The 23147-nt window shown below is 38.9% G+C and overlaps 1 protein-coding gene across 1 annotated transcript in view; it reads left to right on the forward strand.

The window, feature by feature from the left end:
• TLL1 (tolloid like 1) overlaps positions 1–23147 on the forward strand; it is a 139860-nt gene that overhangs the window by 46739 nt on the left and 69974 nt on the right. The window contains exons 2-4 of the mRNA XM_005230497.3: positions 13361–13471; positions 17486–17566; positions 19895–20047. Coding sequence (XP_005230554.1) covers positions 13361–13471; positions 17486–17566; positions 19895–20047 — 345 coding nt within the window. The remainder of the gene's footprint in view (positions 1–13360; positions 13472–17485; positions 17567–19894; positions 20048–23147) is intronic.

A 23147-nucleotide genomic window follows, 5' to 3' on the forward strand; every position in this document is an offset into this window, starting at 1 on the left:
TCTTGTGTAATTCCTATTTCCACAGCTATATTAAGAGGTTATTTGAGGCCACCACTGTGTTCTGTCAGAAGACACACCCCTCACAGCCAGCAGACCATGCTAGCCCAGGGTGAGCTGGCTACAACATCATGTTTGGCTCATGTCCGTTGTTCCAGCTGCGGAATTGTATTAAAAGACACCTAAAAATACTCTGGGACTATCTTAGACAGTAACATCTTTATTAATTAAAACCCAAAGACATTTAAAACCATTAAATACTTAGCATCTAACCTCTCTTTATTCATGCAAACAACAGCTTAATTAAGACTGCTGCAGTTGTAATGGGAGAACTGATGTCTGCCAGTGGGATGGCAAATGGACCATGGTACACTTTCCTGCTAACTTATGGGCCCCTATTATAAAACAATTTAAGAATCCGGTAGTAAGCAGTATATAAGGAGCTACAGTGGCTTAATGAAGGCAAGAAAAGAAGAATAGTAGATGTGGAGAAAAAGTCAGGATCTGTTATTTGAGTTGGCCCTTTAGTGTTTCTGTTTGACATACAAACTAAAATGCCTTATAAAATGAGGATCAGCATGAGACTGACTTTCTGGAAATGGGAAGCTTAACCAAGCTATAACTGTTTGCTTTCTTTTAAGATTTGTGAAATTCTTGAACTTTTACACAGCTACCATTTTGCACCACAAGATTGTCTGTAATAGAATCTGTGAGACTCATGGGTGGGTTTTGTTGTTGGATTGCTTTTTTTCCTAAATTTGCTTTTGGCATCAGTCTGATAATCAGTTGCAAACCTGCAAATATGCACAATTCAACCTAATTGATTTTGTGGCACCTTGGGGGTGGCAAAAGTGGTTGCAGCCTCCCAAGTTTGGGGATAAAGGCAGTATTGTGAAGAAACTGTAGGGACAGGGGAAAGTTGAAGCAGTGTATTTTCTTTCTTTTTTTTTTTTTTAAATTGTCTTCTCCCCTACCTCCCCTGCTTAAGTTCTGTTGATGATACTTGGATTACCAACAGTGCCAAAACCTAGGAAGTGAGTAAGTTTGGACTGCTTGCAACATGTATAATTCTTTTCAGGACGGGGCGGAGATCCCACTGGCTTGCAGCGGAATACTTGGAAAAGGCTAATACTCTTTACTATTTAAAAACAAGGATTTAAAAAAGCTTTCAGCAGCTACACAAATAGTGTTTTTCAAGAGGGAATAAATGCAAAACTGAGATGAGATTTCATTGTATCTATCAAGAGGCAAAATAGTAGAATGTATAAATCCTGTCTCAAGTACTATCATGGCTAAATTTGCTCAGAATATTAAGCTATGTAAGATTCAGATGTATGGAACATTAAATTCTAACTAATAACTTGATATGAGACATAGGATGGCATCAATGATTTTTCCACTGTACATTTACTGTTGCCTCACTAACTCTGAGGATATTCTTTCAGTTTGTTACTTGCTGTGTCCAAAAAATAATCAGCAGCTGTGCAGAGTCTCCATGGGGAAAAAAAAAAAAAAAGCCCAACCCCTTAAATTGCAAATGCTGAAAAAAACCCACCAGTATTCAGTAATAAGCAAGCAAAGTAATTGTGACAAATGGGACTCATCATTTCTGTTCTAAACCATGATATGAATTGGATGATACAGAGTAAAATAATCATGCTTCAACTTTTTAGGTGTGTTGACTAGAATTTGTACTCCGGTAACAAAAAAATGTGGTAGAAGACATCTGTTGAATATGTGGATGGGAATATAGAATTATGTTGGTCCAACACCCAGAACTTGCTGTATTAAGCACAGGATCACTGCCAAAAAAAGCAGCATTAAAAGCTGTTTAGTCCCTTTCCTTGTCTCTTCCGCAGAGCTAGGTCGCAGAATGATGTGCTAAAAACTGAGATGGAGTGACTTAAGTGAGCCTCATGACAAAACCGACTGAAACAGGAAGCTGCAGCTGATAATGGAAATCACTTCTGAAGCCTAAATAAGGGTTTATTTATATACAGTTTAATAATTCTCTGTGTTTAAATTTAAGACAGTGCAAATGGAGCAACGTTTATTTCACGTGGTACAATGAGAACCTTGATCCTGAATGCCAGATAATCCCTCAGACATGCACTTCCCTTTCTGTGCCATTTGGCTTTCTGTATAAATCTTTGCTTGCGTTTAATGATTATTCCAGGATTTTCTGTTTTAGAGGTACTACTTTAGCTTACTTGGGGTTTTATGTCTGTGAGAAAATGAAGTATGGTTTTTTCATTCCTTAAAGGTGAGGGGAAGGTACAGAAGGAGAGGACTTCTACATAGATCATTATTGCCACACTATAACATTAATGTGATGTTTATTATATTATAATGCAAAGTTTTAAAGAAAGTATTACTGAATAAATACGTGGCCTCTTGTTGTCATAGCACAACAAAATTAGTAAGGGTGTTATTTATTACTGAGTTTCTTACCCACTTCTACTCCATAGTAGCAACCTGTAGCTCTAGAGGAAAGACATAATTGTGAAATTTCATGAAGACTGGTATTTCCAAAGTGAGATATCTTAGCTAAACAGTAATTCTCAAACTTTGTTGTTGTTGTTGTAAATTAGCCTTCTTCTGGGTTGCCCTCCAAATCCCCAGGCAGCTACCGCTGCTCCCCCCTCAAGGCTGCTGCGCGGTGGTTGTGCTCTGCTGGCTCTGGCCACCCCTGTGCTGAGCTGTCCCTCCAGTCCTTGCACCAGGACTGTTCCAGGGGCACTGTTCACATCTGACTTGCCTGAGTGTCTTTGGAAGCAGCAGCCCCCCAGGAAAACATGATTGCAAAGGCTCAAGACCTCAGATCCACTCATCTCAAATGCTTCTTCTGTAATGTATATAAATCTATTCTTTCATCATATTAGAAATGGTAATTTTTGACCCTGTACTTACTCCATCACTGAAAGGCTAGGACATTAAATTGAAGTTGTGACCAAAACTGATTTGCCCCACACCCAGAGTACTCTAGGTGAATTTTGGAAATCTCCATCCTTGGAAAGGATTTTATTCTCTTCAGTCTTTACTAGATTTGTAGTCCTGATGGTCGTTGCTCAAGAATGTGTATCTCACAACTTCTACTTGATATTGGTTTGTTCCCCTGGTACCCTTTCTATATGACAGTCACGTGGCAAAAGTTTCCATGCATGTTAACCCATCAGGGTGCAGATGCCTAACTCCAGACACCTTAAAAGTTTTTACTTTGCAGCTACCTAGCCTGTAAAGTGCCTCTGCGTTCACTGGGTTGCGTGATTTTTTTCCCTTGAGTGAGCTTTGATGGTAACGTTGAAACCCCACTTGCTCTTCCCAAATTATGCTAACATATGTTGGGCTGAAGACCACAAGAGCTGCAAAAGTCTAGGAAACAAAATGAACTTTATTTCTAGTGTCTGATGATTTGTTAGATAATTGTGCTGCAGTTTCCTATCTTCAGACAGTGGTGTTACCTTCCTTCTCTCCTGAGGCTTCAAGATTGAAGCATCAGTCATCAAACTAGAAATTGATTTGTGTTTTGAACAGAAAGTTCTACACCATACCACCTCCCCTGTCCCCAAATGCATTCCTGTGGGCGAATCTATACATACAACCTTCTAGCTCCTTTTTTACTTTCTGGTTAGATTGAAAATAATATTTCAAAACTGCCAAGTAAAACAAGAAAATGATTTTTCCTTTAATAACCACAATGAACTGATTGAATTAAGTTTCTGGGACAAAGAAACTAGCACTGTGCTCAAGTGATGCACAGTTGTTTCATAATGATGAAAGTATTATTTTAATTTAAAAATGCCTAAGTGTGCTCTGAGCAAAAAAAAAAGTTAATCATGTGGAAAAATTATGAAGGGTATGGTACTTCACTTATAAAATGTAATTTATTTTGTGAACCTAGAGAAGCTATTTTGACCTGAAGTTTAGACAGTATGAGAAAAACAAAAAGCTGTGAAACATCAGCTGTGCTATACAACATTCTGTACAAAGCAGATACAGTTATGATTATATATATACAGTAATAGCGAAGAATAAACCAGTGTAATCCCTTTGGCTTGTGCCGTGCGTTATCAATTAGCTTCGTAATTTGCTTGATTTGGTGGTGCTATGCTGCTTTCTTGGTATTCGAATGAAAATGTCTAAGGCTTGCCTCTTTGGGGAGGCCTTGTAGCAGCTGCTGTGTCTGTCTCGGCCCCAACAGCTGCTTCATGTAGGTGGCATGCTCAGACTGACAACTTTCTAACAAAGGGTTTTCTTTATTCTTCTATATGCAGCTAATTTATAATCTGTTTTCCCATTCTTTAAGGAATAGAATTAATTCAATTCTATTAGTTTCCTATTCTTAATTTAAAAACAATGAGTTTTGTTCTTTCTAGTTTTATACATTTATGTATTTTCTATATTTTTAAAAAGATTTCACCTTAAGAGTGATAATTTTGCCTCATGGAGCCTGTTCTTCCCACTGTAAGAAAACTTGGCCATATAATTAGCTTGGTAGATCTTGACCCTCAGGCTATTCACTGGGTAATGGAGTTTCAAAGTAAAATGGAAATGGGTATTAGAGCATTGTATTGGTCACACAGGGCTAACTGGGGTAATTATACTGGTGTGATGTTATAGACCTGAATTTCCCCCGCAGTGTGTTTCAAGCCGCCTTACTAAAGCTAGCTGTAGCAGAAGTCAGCATGTGCAGGTGACTGGTACAGCAGACACCCTACGACCTGTCAGCCCTCTTCCTATGCCAGAAACCACGCTCTGTATCACGAGCTGAAAGGTCAGCAAGTGTTGGGTCAGTGCCTGCTGCTGAGGGTGGCATGTGCCCTTCCCAGGAGGAGGGAGAAATATTTCCTCACTGCCTCTGTTAGCCTGGGGGCAGGAGGAGTGACAGGCACAGGACACGATGTTACTTTTGCATGTGGTTTCATATGTAAAGCAGGTCAGTATTTGTTGTGCTGGGGAAAAATCAGCTGTGATTGCCCTGTATTTTTGGCAGTCATTGATCTTTCTGAAAGCCACTGATGTCGTGGTGTGGCTTTCCTGTCAAAGTGGTTGGTAAGTGCTATAAGCGCTCTTAAGAAAGGCTTGTACTTCAACATTTTGCCTTTTTTTTTTTTTTACTTGTGAATTTATGCCTAAAAACTAGAAATAGTAGAAAAATAATAATAATAAACGTCATGCACAAGATGGGTAAATGGGTCTTTTTCACTGTATTTCTCTGTAGGTTTGTTTTGCTAACATCTGGCTTGAGGCAGCGGTCAGTGATGGAGGAAGCTCTTAGAGCAGCTGCTTGTTTTGCCACCACAACCTGCAGACAAGACACCTTTACTGCTTGCTCAGCAGTGTTCCCCTGTGTTCAGTTCAGTGGCTAACCCATTATATGAAGAATAGATTTTACCAGTTACAAAGTGTGTGTGGTGGTGATGAAGATCTTGCATAAAAAAAGAAAATGTTTACTGGAAGTCAGGAAGCTTGCCAGGTTGAACAGTGTAACCAAACCCAAACCTTCCACAGAGCTATTGCACTGTTAAAGAGCCTGTCCTCAAAATACAGTTCAGTACGTTTGGGAACTTCTGTCAAAGTAGTCTTTGCTTTCTTGAAGATCTTTTTGTTGTTGTTTTTACTAATTTTAAAAGAATATGAAAACTGTCCTTCAAAAAAAGGAAAAAGAAAAAAATGGAATTGAAAAAGTTACTACTTTCAAATTAAGAACAAAGTAAAAGCTGTAGTTAGGTCAGAGCAAATGGAGATGTGTAAATCAAGATTTTTGCTGTGTCATGGAGAAGCATCTCCAGCCAATTAGCATCCCCTTTCAACAAAGATCAAGGTCTACAAGTATGCCTCTTTTGGTAAGTGAAGATTTTACCTTGATAAAGGGTGTCACAAATACTCTATTTTCCATGAGAGTATCACTTTGTATTGGAGATATTTTCTGCTTCGAAAAAGTTGGAGCATGTCCCAGTGCTGCACACCACTTAACCTGTAGCCCAGCTGTGCTACGATCAGATTGCCATGTGCCTGGGGGTGTGTGGCTGGAACAGCTGGCTCTGTAAGGTGGGGGGTGCCTCTCCAGCAGTTGTTTTTCTTCTCCCACCTTTAGCTCTACGGCTGGCTTTTGTGTCCACCGTCAGGCCATACGTGGCTTTTTTTTCTATCCTAGCTGGGGCAGTTTGGTAGTAACTTCCTGCACAGTTTGGAGAACACTGTGAGGGAGCCGTAGTAAAATGCTGACTGCCGCAGACGGGGCTCCCCAAGTGTTAGCGTGGCCCCGACAGGGCTGCTGCCTTGCCAGCACCCTGCCTATAGTCGGGAACACACAGTGAAAGGAAGGCAGGAGGCAAAAGCATTGTGCATGGGGAACACAGGGGAAGTGTCTAAGAGTGGATGACATGAGGCAGTGGTGGGTTGCAGGTAATAGTGTCAACAGGGAAGCTGTGTCATGGAAGATTTGAGTAAATTGCATTAAAATTTGTGCTTCTAAGGCTACATCACTGCCGTACATGAACTAGCTGATTTCGGGATAACTTTAAGTGTGTCTGTGCGAGCTGTTGTCAAGAGATGCTACGTTCAAAAGGATGGAGGAATGTTTTTCTAACTGATGTGCAATCTGGAGATGTTTAAAGTATTCTACCATCGTTATTTTCTTTTCTGATAGAAGTGGAAATGATACATTCCTTAGGGAGAATGGTGGCTTTCTGGTTAGGAGTTTGAAGCAGGAGTCTTGGAAAATAGAATTGGTGTGAGTGTTGATGAGCGTGCTGTTTTACATAATTTACTTATACAGTGAGTAGGAACATGGATGGAGCCAGTCAGAAGTGTTATTTCCCTTCTCAGGTGTGGCTATATGAGCTTTTTCAAGTAAATCAAGACTTTTTGTTAACTCTTGTTCATAGTTGCGCAGATTAAAAAATGCTGCATGGTGAAATTAAGGAAGTTCCTTGTTTTGGTGTGTCTGTGAAAACACCTGCCATGGTCTTCTATTTAATGTTGTAAAAGTTTTATTTAACTTTTTTTCCTTTCATATTTTTGTTCAATAAAAAGCAAAACTGATCTGGTTAATTATCAAACACTTGATTAAATCAACTTCAATTGCAATTCCTAAATTTCTTTTGAATGTTCCGTGATGGTAACACAGAAATTTATTAAATAGTTCCAGCTGAGGTTAGCACTCATGATGAACAGTGATAGAGTCGAGGGTATGGCATGCTTCTGGTTGCATGAAACATCTTTTGCTGTTTATTTGCCCTCTCATTTGTTCTCATTTTAATGATTTCTAAGAAGAGTGTATTGTACACAAAAATCTTGGAAAGACTGAACTGATTTGAAGACGGTGGGAATACAAAATCAGGTTAATTATAGTGCGTATGTTGTCTTCCATGTAATGAAGTGAAATTGTTTTTACTTATTTAGCTCTAAATTTTCCTTTTTCTATTCAGAGTTAGAGACCGTTATGTAAGCCGTGAAGGGATTGTATGGAACAAAATGACTCCCCGAGGTGGACTGCAGCGCACATAGCTCTGTTGTTACAGGGAAGTGCTCGGTGACTCAGCTATGGAAGAGGCTGCTAATTGGAAGTGCCGCACATGTGGGTTTAGATGAGACCTGCCCTGAGCCTGGGCCAGCACACTTTTTGGCACCTCTTGCTGCATTGAATTACTGTTCAGACTTTGGAAGGTGCTGGGTGTGCCCCTTCCTATCGAAGGACACCACAGGAGCTCTTCAGGTTTCAGTTGTGTCTTAAGTGCCATGTTCCGTTGTCTGCTCCCGGCGGCTGCTGGGGAGGAGGGTGAAGGAACGCTGCCTGGGCTTTCCACTCCCGGTAGTGTACCCTGATCCGAGGCTTTGCTTCTGAAGTGCCTTCTGATGCTGCACTGATCCTTCCGCTGGTACCTGCTCGGCCAGGAGCCGGCTCCCTGTCGCAGCTCGGCACCTGCTCACAGAACGGCAGGGCGCCCGCGGCCCAGCAGTTCGCAGCTGGGTTTGACAAAGCCTGGGAAGGGCTCCCTCGTCTTGTGCTCTCCGGCCTTCCGAAGGCGGGAAGTTGGTCCCCGAGCCGGGCACGCGCCCGGGGGGGCGCCGGCGGTGCCGGTGGCGGGGAGGGAACCGGGGGCGGGGGCATGGGTGGGGGCGGAGGGGGGGGGTGGCCGGTGGCGGAGGCCGGTGGCGGTGGGGGGGAGGGGGGCCGGTGGCGGTGCCGCAGCGCTGTCCGTGGTACCTGGCGCCCCGCCCCGCTCCCCCAGCGCTGCGCGGCGCGCGCCGAGTCCCGCAGCCTCCGCGCTGCGCCTTGTTGCACCTGGCTGCTGATAGCGGCGTGAGTGCGACCGGGAAGGTATTGTATTAAAAACCGGCTGTTACAGTGTTTAGTTTTAAAAGTTAATAGCTGTAGGGCAAACTGTGAAGGAAGTTTGATGTATGTAATTTATTACGATTGTAAGGAACATACTGCTGTACATACTTTGCAGACTTACACGCTAATTAACATTCCGAATCCCAGAACGAGCCATCCCTACCACATACCACAGCCCCCTGGATTTAACCGCGCGATTTCTCTCTTGTCCCATGGACTTCTGACCACCTTCTACAAAGTCATGAAAGCCTTTTCTTGTCCCAACCCTGTATTCTAAGTGATTCATAGCACGTGCATGCATTCCTGTGCTTAAACTAATTTTCATTCCATTTTCCAAAAAATACTTATTTATTTATATTTATTTCCTATCCTTAGTATTTATTTTATCCTTTAGAATACTGGATATTTGATGCAGTGATGGTCTTGTTGGAAGAGAGTAGACTACCAAAGACAGCTTTTCAGATGAATTGTAATTACTTATGGTAACGTGATAGTTCCCATTACAAGCAGTAGAGTGTAGCTGTAATTTCTGTGCTCGATCTGTATTTTATAGACCATCTTGGGTTTAGTTTCCAGTCACATTGCTTGTGTGGTGATGTTCAGATGTGTTTCTCTGGATGGCAAGATTTCTTTTACAACCTACTTATTTCCCTGTTTGTTTTCATGCTTGTGAGCTGATAGCTTACATGTAGTGACCTGAGCTGCTTTACATGGCAGTGTTTTGTTTTTTAATTTATTAAGACCTTTTTGAAGCTGATGTTTGGCTGAGGGATTTGAGTTGTATGAAAGCAGAACTGCATCTGCTGGTAAAGAGTCTTCTCTGCTTTAAGGGGCTCCACATAAATCCTTCTTCACTGTTAAAGAAAAAACCGTACTTTTACTGCATGGTGAGTTTGTGTCCATCTTTCTGAATTTTGTGCATGTATTGTCTCTGAATTTCTGTAAATGCATAATGTTGTGTCCATATAAAAAACATGAAAATATAACTCAAATAAAAGAAAGTTGCATGAAATCTGGTATAGCAGGTTATATACCTCATTATCAAGTATTGGACAAAATGATCCATTTTCTTTTTTATTAAGAACCTATGCATAGTAAAAGATACTTGAAATACTTTTCATTTATTAATACTGTCTCAGATTTTCAACAGGTTTTTCCTAAGCTTCCCAATTTTGCATTTTCAAATTAAGTGAAAAAGCTGCCTGTGACCATGTAGGTTTTCCTGGCCACTGATACATAGTTAGGGTAAGAGATAATATGAAGCAACCTAAAATAAGTAGAGGTACATTCAAGTTCAGTTTGGATAATTCTGAAAGTTTTTCCATCCTTTTGGTGTTTGGGTTTTTTTGTTTGTTTGTTTTGCTTTGTTTGCATGCTAAGTGAATTGGTTATCAGATTCTTGTCAATTTTCTGGATAAAACTTATGAACTAAATATCTTTGAAAAAAGTGGGAGGTACAGAGCTGAACAGTTCAGTTCTGTCTGAAGTTCCTTCCAGGGAGCTAATAAAGCTCTTAATCCTAACATACTCTTAGCAAAGTCTTTAACATCATGCCTTGCATACCCCAAAAATCCTGTGCTTGCTTTCCGTAGCATTAAGATTGATGGCATGTGACACGATGAAGAATACAGAGTGACTTCTTCAGATAGTTTCAGGCCATAAAAATGTTAAAGCAGGAGACAAAAATACAGTCTTCTCTAGTCACAAAGTACTTTGAAACTTAAAGGATACTTTTAACCATTGTGGGAGGTACCTGTTTTTATTTTACTGGATAATGTGAGTGGGGTTGTGTTTCAGAGCAGAATTTATACCCAGTGTAGACCTTACACTGAAAAAAAGGTGTATTTTTTAAAAAAGCAGTTGTCAGCTCTCTTTTTGTCTCAGTTCCTGATTGCTTGGGCTATATTGAAATTAAATAGCATCCAGTTAACTGCTGTTTCTTTTGCTAGGTATATATCTTCCCAATTGAACTGGAATTAATTCAGAAAATCACACTGTAAAAGTGAAGTGGCAATTATTGTTGCTAAACTCAAATGAGTTAATTCTGTCAAGGTTTCTGCTTTTCATCATGTGTCTTTCATGTGTTTGTCTTTTTCTGCAAAACAGAATTGCTTTGCTTCAAAAAAAGTGGCCTGAATAAAGCTCCAAATTTCCATTATACTTTTAAATGATCAATCATAAATATTGCTTTCTTCAGTGTTAACTCATGTTCAGTTAATACATTAGATAACCTAGCTCCTATTGGTCACACAGATTACAATTACATCAAACTTGCATCAGTGCTTATTGTTACATTACCATGGTTATATATTGTTAAACTTAACCTTGTGCTTGGTTGCTGATCAAAAATTAGCTAGCAGTCCAGAGGGTTAACAGAAGTAGCATAGCTTTGTTTTCCTTTCGAACCCAACAGACAAAGTTGCTATACCTTGCCTGAACACCGAGGTATGTTTTATATACGTACACACTAATTCAATGCGTTTATGTCAGATAAATTTAAAGGGTTTAGTCTTCACTATTTGTATTCTCATGTTTAAGTGAATGTCACCACAGTGAAGTGATAAAGATGTGTCATCAGGACTGAGGAGGATGTTTTCCACCGATATTTTTTTCTACTTTACTATTTTTCTGAAGTTTGATTTGCCTTGGGTTTTCGTATTTATACATCAGTATTACTGAAACCAAAGGAGTTTCTGCTAATGCATTTTTTTGGTGAGTTATTTTTTGGATCACCTATTGTTAATTCAGAACCTTGCTTTTGTTAGCTCTCAGTCCTACCAGGGAAGAAAAATGGGCTTGCTGTTAAGCTTTAGCACTTCCTGGAGTCTGTTGTGGACAGCCTGTGTGACCTCTGCTGGGACACATCATATCTTTGTAGACTGAAATGTTAATAGTTCCTCTTGGCATTTTCTGTTCTGTTTATTAAAGTTTGAAATCTTTCATTGTGCTTATACAGTGGCGCCTGTTACAAATGACATCTGTGAGAAATCTTAGGTGGTGTTTACAATAGTAAATAATAAATAATATTTAACTCCAGTCAGATGGAGACTTTCTCCCCTCACTGTTCAAAACACTGACACTTTGAGATATTTTTCCTAGAAGCTTAAGGGAAAATAAACCCCACCTATCTAGAGCTGCCACTAGCTCTGTCTCTTGGCCTGGTGGTAAACACCCTCCCTGGTGAGAGCAGGCTGGCCAGGGAGGTGTCCTTGGCGTGCGTGGTGTGAACATGAGGAAGTAGTGACTTCTGGAAGGAGACTGTTCAGAAATGTGTTGAAGTGACTGAACAGTCTCAGAAATGGTCCCAAATACTTGTGGTTTCTAAGAAATGTTATCTTGTGTAAAAATTATATACACAGACATACCCAGATTTAGGGAAGATGTAAGATGCTGGTTATGTTTTTAACGGAAAAGTTTCATTTTCATTTTGGAGCTCGTTGCCTGTGATCTGGTTTTTTTTTAGGAATTTCACAAAGCAGACCAAATGCATGTTCAGCGTAATTTCTCCTAGTTGCCTTGCATTCAAGAAAAAAAATGGAAATGGGAGGAAGCAATGTAATATCTTGGGAGTTCTTTAGAAATACATAACTTTCTGCTTAAGTAAAACCTCTTTGATGTTCATTTGATTAAAAACTAATGAATATAAGCATCAGTAAATAAGAAAAAGGTAACTTTTGCAGCATAATGAAACTATTGAGAGTATTACCTGTTGAATATTCTCTACCAGATGATATAAAAAACAGACAAAGAAAGACAATATTAGAGTCAGTTTGAATGGAAGTAGACTAGAGAGAATGATTTGGTAACAGCTGGACTTTGGACAAGGTTTTAGTTGTATGGAAGTGAAGAAAGCAGTTTGCTGTGGAACTGTGTAATGAACAGCCAAGCAGAGCTAGTGATGTCTTCCTGGATGGGAGAAAGAAGGGAAAGGGTTGAAGATGACACCAAGATTGAACCCAGGGGCTTTGTGACTCTGCGGGGACAAATAATAGAGCTATCGACAGAGGCAGTGAAGAGAGGGAAAAGGAAGAATTGGAATAAAGATAATAACCACTTCAGCTCACGTTAATTGGTATATGCTCTGTTGACTTCATTCACAGTAGTTGAGGTTATGGCCTGTTGAGTTCAGCTTTAATGATAAGTTTGAGCTGGCAGGGAGATCTCAGGATAAAATCTCAGCAAAAGCAGGCAGAGATGAAAGGCTGAGGTTGTAGATCCAGAGTTCTTGCAAGTGGGCCTATATCTTGGTTCATTGAGTTGTGATGGCAGCTTAGGGAAGATGAGTTAGCTATGCAAAAGTTGGAACAGAAAAAAACCTGAGAGTGCCTGAAAGAGAACAGGAGAAGAGAGAAGAAACCCACCAAAGAAAGGTTAAAAAGGAGGAGAGACTGGAGCTTTGAAAAGCAAAGTATTTGAAAGAATCCTAATAGTGAGATTAGCTATAGAAGCATAGAAATAAACCAAGAGAATAATGAAAAATAAGGAGTTTTTTCACTCAGTTTAACATAAAACAGATAAACATTAATTCTCAGAGGCAAACAATGAAATATAGAAAATCATTGGAGCATAATAAAATTTACTTCAAATAACTCAAATCTTTGGGAAGATGTTAGGAAATGTAAAGGTTGTATTTTCACAGTACTGTATGTTTTTGACTTCATAGTTTGAATGTTACCATGTTCAGTGTCTTTTCTGCTTTATTGTGTTTACTTACAGAAAACAACAGATGCTGCAAATCTGTTAATAGATTGACATTACCTTTAAATTATTGAGTTTAGGCAATGTGTAAAGAAACTAAAATGACTGAGAGTTTAGGAGAATACTGAAACAGATTATTTGTTTTGCTAGGTAGGTTTCTTTCTTTGTATAAAAATACAGATCTGTAAGCAAACATATGTGATGTAAGTATATACTTGTCATATATTTTCCCGAGGGTTGTAACATGGCATTATAGTCTTCAGATTGGTTTTATTGTCTAAATAAATTCTTTAATTAAATTGAGCTCTTTTTTATTTAAAGCTGTCTTTTGGGGAGATATTGCCTTAGATGATGAAGACTTAAAAATCTTTCAAATTGACAGGACTATTGACCTTACGCAGCACTCCAACGAAAGACTTGGCCATAACACAGGTACGATGTTTCAAGCTTGGTTTAACTTATTTTTTCTGTTATTTATTTCTGCATGGAAGGCAATCTCTTTTTTTAAATGTAGAAAGTCAGTATAATGTTTTGGGTAATATTAGGTTACACTTTAAAGAGTTATGAAACAATGAGTATAAATTTGTTCTAAGGAAAGAAAGATAAAAGCTAAAATTTTAATCTGGCATTTCTGATTAAAAATATCTTGTTGAACTGAAGAGCAGAAGCCACTAGGAACTGTAAATCTGCACATGGTCATGTGGGAAGGGAAACTGTACAAAGCTTTACTTTTGTTGCTAAAACTTCCTAGTAGCCGAGCCCAGATGCCTTATAGAGAACATACGTGGAATCCTGGAAGCCAGACTGGGAGTCTGGAATTACAATTCCTCCTTTTGCTCTTTTTTCATTTCCATCCATATCTGTACCCAGATTAAGAAGCAACATAAGAACATGTCATCCTTGCTAGAATTTGCCTTGTCTAAAAAGCAACTATTTATCTGACGTTTTAATATATGTTTACTTGCTGTTAACATACAGCACATTAGTGCCAGCAGCTGCAATCTGATTAACACAGGCAGTTGGATATTCAGACAACCAGGGAAAGAGACACTATTTATGTATAAATGTGTATGTGTGTGTGTGAAAGAGAAAACAGACATCCATTTAGGCATGGATTATATCTAATGTATCTAAAAGCATCTATGCTTTCATGCTGATTTGTAAATTCATAGCAGAATTTTGTAAACTTTAAGGTTACGATACCAAAAAAGCCAAGTTACTTAGGAAAAGTGTGGAAAAAATGCTATTGGAAAATGTATGAGTGCATAATTGAAATTTATTTTCTACTAAGCATGTTCTATATGTTCCTGAACTGAGCTACTGTTAACTTGACGATTCCTGATATGTGGAAATAAGGGTCACTTTGAGGAACGATCAGAAAGGAATTTTTCAGACCAAAGAAGTAATTTTCAATTTAACCTGTAAATACTGATACATTTAAAATATTTATACTCTTTGTAGTTAATGTCGTGATTAGACTGATTTTATAACAACTTGAAAATTTATTTTATCTCCTTTTAAAGCCACTTGTCTTTTCAAGGCAGAAACACCTTTGATAGTTTCTAGTTCAAGACTGGATTTTAAAATGTTAATAGTCAGTGGTTTCCTTGTCCCTCTTTCCCCCAAATAGTTTTAATTGGCTTTGAGGGTATGTCAGGCGCTAGCTTTGCTGACAAAATGTAGAGAGCAAGGTCGGTCATTTCCCCTTAAAATGGATGCAGTCAAGTGATTTCTTTGACCTGCAGACTTTCCATTTTCTTCTTGCTTTTCTACTTTTTTCTTTTTAACTGCAGACTTGTTTTTTCCCCCTCTTAATTGCCACAGAATAATATACATTTCTATGCTCTTTTTCAATAATATTTTGTATTCTATTATATACTTTTCTTTCCTTACCTGGCTTGAGATTTGTGCATTATCTTTCACTGTGGATAGTGTCCTATTCAGGATACTGAGTCATGCTACTGAGGGTGACTAATGCATTGGGGTCAAAAGTTTTGCCCTTTATTGCACAAGAGTAATCAGTGCAACTGCAGTGGTCAGTGGGGCTGGACTTTGGAGAAAAAACTGCTGAAATTAATGATTTAATAGTGGCTCCCAGTGAATACTCAACATCCTTGATTTTTCTAAAAACGGAGTTGATGAACTCAATTTTGCACTTGAAAACGTAATTGTTTTTCTAGATTTGCAACGTTTTGATGCATAAACTGGCTTAGACTGTTTTTGCAAACTGCATAGCCTAGCGTGCTTCCCCCCCCCCCCTCATTTTCAAAAGAGTAAATTGCCAACAGCTAATTAGTTGATATTAGGTAGCAACTGGAAAAGGAATGTAAAATGTCTGTGAAACAGAAAAACAACTAGTATTTTTACCTTAATTACAGACACAATGACAATTAATTACAAGTTTGATTTATGAGCGCTTTCTGTTGTTAACCTTCACAAACTAAAGGTGACATCAGGTAGAAGCGTTAGTTAGACACTTGGGTGTAAACCAGCAAGACAGAATTGTAGAGTCTCATTTTTCATTGCAACTACTAATAAAAAATCCCGAGGCTCACAGGCTCTGGTTCACCTTATGTGACTACTCCTTTTGGTGAGGATTATCTGCCTGGATTTTCAGGGTCAGATACTTAATCTGTGAGCTTCTCAGAGGGTGGCTCTGTCATTTTGTTAGCAATTTTTTCCAAGCAATATACATAATAATTGTAAACAGAAACAACAGTAAAGCTGATAACATTGTTATGTGTATATTTTTTTAGTCCAAACTGCCAAAACTATCCTTCTTCTCCTGCTTGAAGTGTGAGAAGATGCAGCAATTTTGATTTATTTTTTAAAAAACTTTTTTGGATTGTGGCTGGACAAGACTGTGTATTATTCATATAAGACAAATCAGTTATATGAGATACTTTTTTGGCTCTAGCTTTTCACTAAATGGAATACACAGGCTGTGTTAACAAAGAAGTGGTAGTTTAATATTCTTTCTAGAAATAATTACAGTATAATAGTTTATTTAATGGAGCCTTTGTTTTTTTCTGTTATGCCTGGCAGTTGATTCTTTTAAGGGTATTTTGATATTTGTTTGGAATCTTTAGCTATATGCCTTTTTTTAATATGAATGTTAAACATGAGAGACAATTACATTAATGACATGTTCAACACATTCCTTTCCAACAAGTTACTATTACCTCATCTATCTAAAATGTTTTAAAAAATTTGGAAAATTTTTCTCAAGGGAGCCAGCAGCTATGTGACAGTGTAATCCAAATAATTAGGCAGATTTTTATTCACTGAGCAGCCACACAAACTCACTTGCCTTATATGGAATTTTCTCATCTGTAATACGATTTTTAAGTTGTTGTTTAATAGACGTATTTTTCATATATTATATTTAAAGATTTTATGGGGAGTTAGGAAAGGTCTTTTTAGTGGTGGCTGGAGGTTTCAGTGGTCCTTTTACTTCTATCTTTTTACTTTTGCTGTTGTAAAAGTAGCTTGAAGACTCTCTTGTCCTATAACAGAGACTGAATTTTAAAATACAACCTACTACAAAGTTCTGGAAATCACAAAACCTTCTGAACAATTCTGAATGATTTGTTGACTAGTGCAATATTACCAGTGTTCATTTGTCTGGTTTGGTGGTGTTTGCAAAGGCACTTCCAGCCACAAAAGTATTATATGTGAAGGGAGTATGTGGCAGATGTATATGATCAAATGTTTACAGTAAACCTAGAAATGCAATGCATTTCTGTAAATGGCATGATAAATTTTAAAATCAGCTTAATAACTTAGTTTTTCTTGCTCATTGATGGCTGAAATGACACAGATACGTATATGCCTGCAGGGTCTTACTGCAATATGCACCCGGCATGAGATGCTCTCAAAGCCTTGAGAGTGCCCTGACAACTATTTGCATGTTGACAAAGAAAACCAAATCTTGCATGGTAAAATCAGCCATATTAAGTTTGTGTCAGTTCTGTTGTTTATTTCTGGTGAGACTTTGGGTGTTTGCTTTCCCTTTTCCCCCTCCCTTGAAATGAGAAGATTATGGCATGCGTTCAGGAAATTTCTGTGAGAGTAAGCCTTTTAGCTGTCAATCAATATGACTTTGAGGATGTCAAGGTCACCAGGAAGAAAAAAGCTCCAAATAATAATTAGATGATGTAATTGTCATGATTTGTCTGAATAACAAAGACATGTTGGCTTATGTTCTGGAATGCATATTAGAAAATTTTTCAGCTAAAAAATGTGGTTTTATTTCACTGTCACAAATACTTGAAAAATTCGTATGTGAGTCATTGAAGAATGTAAAACTTCCTTGAAGATGCATTGCAGGTTTTACAGGGTATTTTCTAATGTCTCCAGACTGTATAGTTGGTGTAAGTGTAAGATTGCATGTTTGTAACTTTTGTAAAATTCCTTTTTTTTTCTTCTTTTCTTTTCATTTTAAAGGTGGCTTTGGAGAGCATGGAATGTCAAAAAAACGAGGTGCCCTCTATCAGCTTATAGACAGGATAAGAAGATTTGGCTCTGGTATTTTCACTGTTTAAATTAGCAGGTTGCCTGATGTGATAATGTATCATGAACATTAATGATCATAGCAGTTTAACACTTTACAGCCTTTCTGTATTACTATTGGCATAAGCAAACTGTAAAATAAATAGTACAAAAATAGTAATGAAGAGATTAGCTCTTTGCTACATTTTCTTAGAGGTCTGTTTCCAGTGTCAAATCTGGAAGCTAAAATATGTAGTTTTAAATCTGGTATTAAAAATTCCTTGGCTTTTTTTGTATGGTTGTGTTCACAGTTATCAGTTGAACTTATATCAATACAGCCTTTTCAATACAGGTAGGCTGTGCTGCATAGCTGGTAATTTTACGTTTGGGTTTTTTTCCTGGATCCAGTTGAGTATTCTGGTGATTTATACTGTGTTTGAAGCATTTATGGTGTGTTACACTGAACAAACACATTTTTACAGTAATGGCACTCTTGTCAGTATAAATGCAGATGAATTCAGCAGGCTATGTAAGTGGGACCCCCGTTAATATTGGTTGAGTTTACCCAGTATATTTGATGTCAGATGTCACTCTAATGTCAAGAAGCCTCAACCTCAGAAAAGAAAATATGTGAAACTCCATTGTAATCACATCACATTATGTCTAAATGCATCACTTACATATTTTGTAAGATTAACCAGAGCACAGTAACTGCCTTTGCAGATGTGCTTTGGTATATAATCTTCATTCCTTATAAGAGAATTACAATTCTAGTATTGCATAAATACTTGTCATCTTTTGCATGCAATTTGGCATAAATTTCTTACTTCTAGTTCAAAAGGAAGTTGATAAACAGAATTTTGAATTGTAAAACATCTGTATTAACATGTGATGTGGTTCAGTAATGACTGCATATTAACTGTAACAATAGTTTTCCCCTGAAGTTTCTACCTGTGTTGTAGACTGTTGTATAATTCTCATTTAAACACTTATTTAAGGGTAAGTAATTTGCTTTACTGAGTGGTTGTTTTGTTTTGTTTTTTTTTTTGTTTTTTAAACCCTGAAATTTTCTGTATCATTCCTGATACAATTTAAGTTATGTGTTAGTCATTACAAAGGCAGGCTTTTCTTCCTGTGCATCAGGAGCTTTCTCCCTTCATTTTGCTGTAGCTTCTTCCTTTCCTTCCTTCTACGGCTATCCCAGCCCGGGGCTATGCCAAGGTGCTGGTCCATGATCCTGCCCTGGAATCCTCCTTCATCCTGACACAGCCATTAACACTTGGGGTGGAACTGGTGTCACGGGATGCTCAGAGCGAAGGTGTACTCTTCAATGAGGAATAAGATTTCAACCCCACTGCGTAGGATTTGTTGAGTGCCTTTCAAGTGATCCATTTTAATCAGCTGCCCTGTTGTGCATACTAACTTATAAATTGCTTTAGACGAAGCACCTGTTATGGTGTGCAGGTCCTTCTCTAAATATCCTTATCCTCTTCTGCTGTCACAATAAGTTTCAGCTGATTTGTGAAAGATTTGCCTGTAATGGGAAGTGGTGGTAGTATCTCTGAAAACAGCAGACATTTTTTGGTCTCGTAAAGAAACTCCAGTCATGAGTAATACTCATACTATGATATGGTAATAACCATACCGTTTCCAGAAGCTTATTTATGAAAAATATGTATTTGCATCCTGAAGTGTTGTAGGGTTACCATCTAAATGAAAGGTAACATTTTCATCTGAGAACGTGTCTACTGGTAGCAGCTAGAGGTGATGAAGACTGGAGGGAGAAATGACCCTCTCTGACTTTTTCCATGTGTATACAACTTTGCAAGCCATTTATCTATTTTTTTTCTTTGTAATTTCTGATAATAAAAGCCAATTTAATACTTTAAGGACTTCTTTCTGTGCAGGGCTTTAAGGGTGGTCATGCACTTGCTTTTTCCAGATCTTGGAATAAAAATGAAAAGGTCAGTGAAGGCCTTGATTACTTTGGGTCTGCCCAAGGTCTCTTTGTTTGCTGGAAAAATCCCAATGTATTAAAAAAAAATAATAAATACACAGGGAGTGTGATTTTTTTAAAACATTATTTTTATTAAATGAGAAAATTTAGGTGAAATTATGCAATGTACCTTCAAGCTGATAAATGTTTGCAAATTGTTACTATAGATATGTTTGAAAAATTAAGAGTTAGACTCTTAGTTTCAAGCATTTCTCAGAAAACTAAGTAACGATAGACTGTTGTATAACAGCAATGTTCTACTTTTAAAGGGTGTAAAGAAATAATCTGACTTTGACTTGCTGGAAAATATTTTTTCTCTTCTTGTGTGTGTGTGATCTCAATTCAGTTTCTTTTAATTATCATTACAGGCTTTGAGCAAAATAATACATCTAAAGGAAGAACTACTGTAAAATTCTCAGGGAAAAATGAGAAAAACCGATTTCCCAGAGCTGCTACGTCACGAACAGAAAGAATATGGCCAGGGGGTGTCATTCCATATGTAATAGGTGGAAATTTCACTGGTAAGCTTTATGCTTTGGATGGGGAGAAGGAATATGATTTTTTTTTTAAATTGCTGCTTTTTTCTTCCCTTCTTTTTTTTCTTTTTTAAAGTAAGGTCTTACTATGGAAGTCAATAGAAGAGTTTCTGTTGGATCAGGCCTGAGGTACATCTGTTCTGAAAATATTGGGCATATGTCAAAAAATTGTTCCCAAAGGCAAGCTACATAACAAAAAAGTATAACTGTGCTTTAAAGGGAAGGCTCCTCTGCTTTGCCTAACATGTCTTGTGTGTTTGTTTTCAAGAGCTTAAGTAACAGAATGTCATGAGATCTGTTTTTATGCTAAATATCCTGCATTTTTTAAAATGTGACTAATTTAACTGGTGTGACATGTATTCTGCTAAACTGATTTCTCTCAACACTCACACGCGTGTGGTGGTTTGACCCAGGCTGGACGCCAGGTGCCCACCAGAGCCACTCTGCCACTGCCCCAGCTGGGCAGTGGGGAGGAGATCCAACGGGGGGCTTCTGGCTCGTGATAAGGCAGAGAGATCCCTTACTGTCATGGGCAAAACTGACTTGACTTGGGGAAAATTAGTTTAATTTAGTACCATTCCAACCAGAAAACCACCTTCCCCCCACCCCTCCGTTCTTCCCAGGCTTAATTTAATTTCCAATTTCTCTACCTCCTCACCCCTAGCAGCACAGGGGGGTGGGGAATGGGGCTTATGGTCAGTTCATCACAGGTTTCTGCTGCTCCTTCCTCCTCACTTTCTTCCCCTGCTCCATTGTGGAGTCCCTCCCACAGGAGACAGCTCCCCACAAACTTCTCCAGTGTGAGTCCTTCCCACAGGCTGCAGCTCTTCACACACTGCTCCTGCGTGGGTCCCTTCCACAGGTGCATCCCTTCAGGAATGGACTGCTCCAGTGTGGATCCCCTGTGGGGTCACAGTTCCTGCCACCAAACCTGTTTCAGTGTGGGCTCTTCTCTCCATGGGTCCACAGCCCCTGCCAGCAAACTTGCTTCAGCACAGGCTTCCCACAGGGTCACGGCCTCCTTTGGGCATCCACCTGCTCTGGTGTGGGCTCCTCCATGGGCTGCAGGTGGGATCTGCTCCACCATTAACCTCCACGGGTTGCAGAGGGACAGGTGCCTCACTGTGGTCTTCACCACAGGCTGCGGGGGAATCTCTTCCTCTGTGCCTGGGGCACACCCTGCCCCTCCTTCCTTACCAACCTCGGTTTCTCCAGAGTTGTTGCTCTCACATAGTCTCACTCCTCTCTCCTGGCACAGATTTTCTTCTTTTTCCTTCCACCCCCCACCCCCTTTCATACACTATCCAGAGGCACTACCACTGTTGCTGATGGTCTGACGTGGAGCCGGCTGGCAGGGGCTCCATGGGGCACAGGGGCTTCTGGCAGCTTCTCACACAGGGCCCCCCTGTAGCCCCCCTGCTACCAAACCCTTGCCACGCAAACCCATGTGGGGTTTTGTAATTCCTCAGTTTGGTTTTCAGATGTGTACACACAGACTTTGTATGTGACAAGAAGAAAGACTGATTTCAAAATATATAGAATTCTTAGCAGAAAACTAGAAAAAGTTTAAAACTTTTGTTGTCCCTGAAAAATGTGAATGGATCAGTATCAATGTGGATGTAAGAAGTAATTTAAAACAAAAGGAGAGGGAGAAAAGAAAAGATGGATGGGAAAAGATAAGTAATAATATCTCTCGTGCACATTAATACAGGGAACCAAAATAAACATGCAAGTGCTCACATGTTTGTATGCATAGGTATGTGGAGAAACCAGAGTCATTCCTTCCAAGCAAACAGCTACAGTATAACTTTTAGTTCGGGTATTTACATAGTACTATACCAAATGTGACCTTTGCTTTAGGATTACTGTCTTCTGAAATAATGGTAGTAAACTAAATGAAAGCAGATCATGTTAAACATTTTTCCTTCTTCATAATGAAAGATAAATTCTAAAGCTTGGAAAACATTGCTTAAAGATAAAAGAAAAGGGCAAGATGGGATGAAATAACCTTTAGTTTTTAGGATCTGACATCATTTGACCTTGCTATTTTTATGAACTTTGAGTTTTTGTTATCTTTAAGTTTAAAAAAGTTGTGGTGGTGGGTTTTTTTGTTGGTTTTGCTTTTTTGAAATTATCCTATACTGTAACATACATCTTTGCAAACATCTGCAAGGTGGATGCATTTCTGCTAGCAAATTTGTGCCAAATAGTACCATTCTTTATGTATTTCCAGCTCAGAAGCAATACAGCTATATTCTTAGATGCTGCCTCTAAGTTAATAAGCTTTGTCTTTTGTCAGGCAATGAAGTTATATTGCCGTGCTATCTGAAGTACTGCCTGCTAGCTGGCTTTGTGTTCTGTGGTGAGAGCTAGCCTGACTGCTGCTGCATCTAGAGTTTGGATTGTTTCTGAATGTGTTTCTCATTTTTAAAACAAATATCTAGATATGCTTAATATTCTACCAAATTAAGAATTTCCCCCTTTTAGTGGATCATTTGATTTCTGAAAGGTCTTAATGCAAAGAAGGGCAGCCTGGTGACTGTTCAAGACATCATTATTAAAATCAAATGCCTTGACTGGTATGCCTGTTTACATGGCTTAGGTTAAACTGGTCTCCAGATTTGAAGGCTGTAGGACTATGTTTTTTTTTTCCTTCCAGCTAGATAGCTAGGAGCCAGGGTTCTTCAATTCCCCTTCACACACCCCCCCCCCCCCCCCCCCCCCCCCCCCCCGCCCTTATGTGGTCCACTGGGAAATTGCTTAGCAAGTATTATGCTAACGCAGGCATGTAAGCACACTGCATTTCTTCTGCTGTCTTCATCTGCTGTAACATAGGTGTGCTTTTTATCGTAGGTTTTATGTTTGCTAGAATGTGTCAGGCAGTATTGGTCCTCTTGTAGGCTGATATGACGAGCTGATGTTCTGAGTATCCCTTTAACTGGAATCTGGCAGTACCTGGGACTGCTAGGACACAGGACTTCATGACTCCTTCCAGGCCTATATTCCTAGTATTGAAATCTGATTTTAAGGAACAAGATGCAGTTATAAAAGTCTCTTATTTCACCTCATACAATTATTGTTCCAG

This window comes from Falco peregrinus, chromosome 2 (genome assembly GCF_023634155.1).
Source record: "Falco peregrinus isolate bFalPer1 chromosome 2, bFalPer1.pri, whole genome shotgun sequence".
Classification (NCBI taxonomy): Eukaryota; Metazoa; Chordata; class Aves; order Falconiformes; family Falconidae; genus Falco; species Falco peregrinus.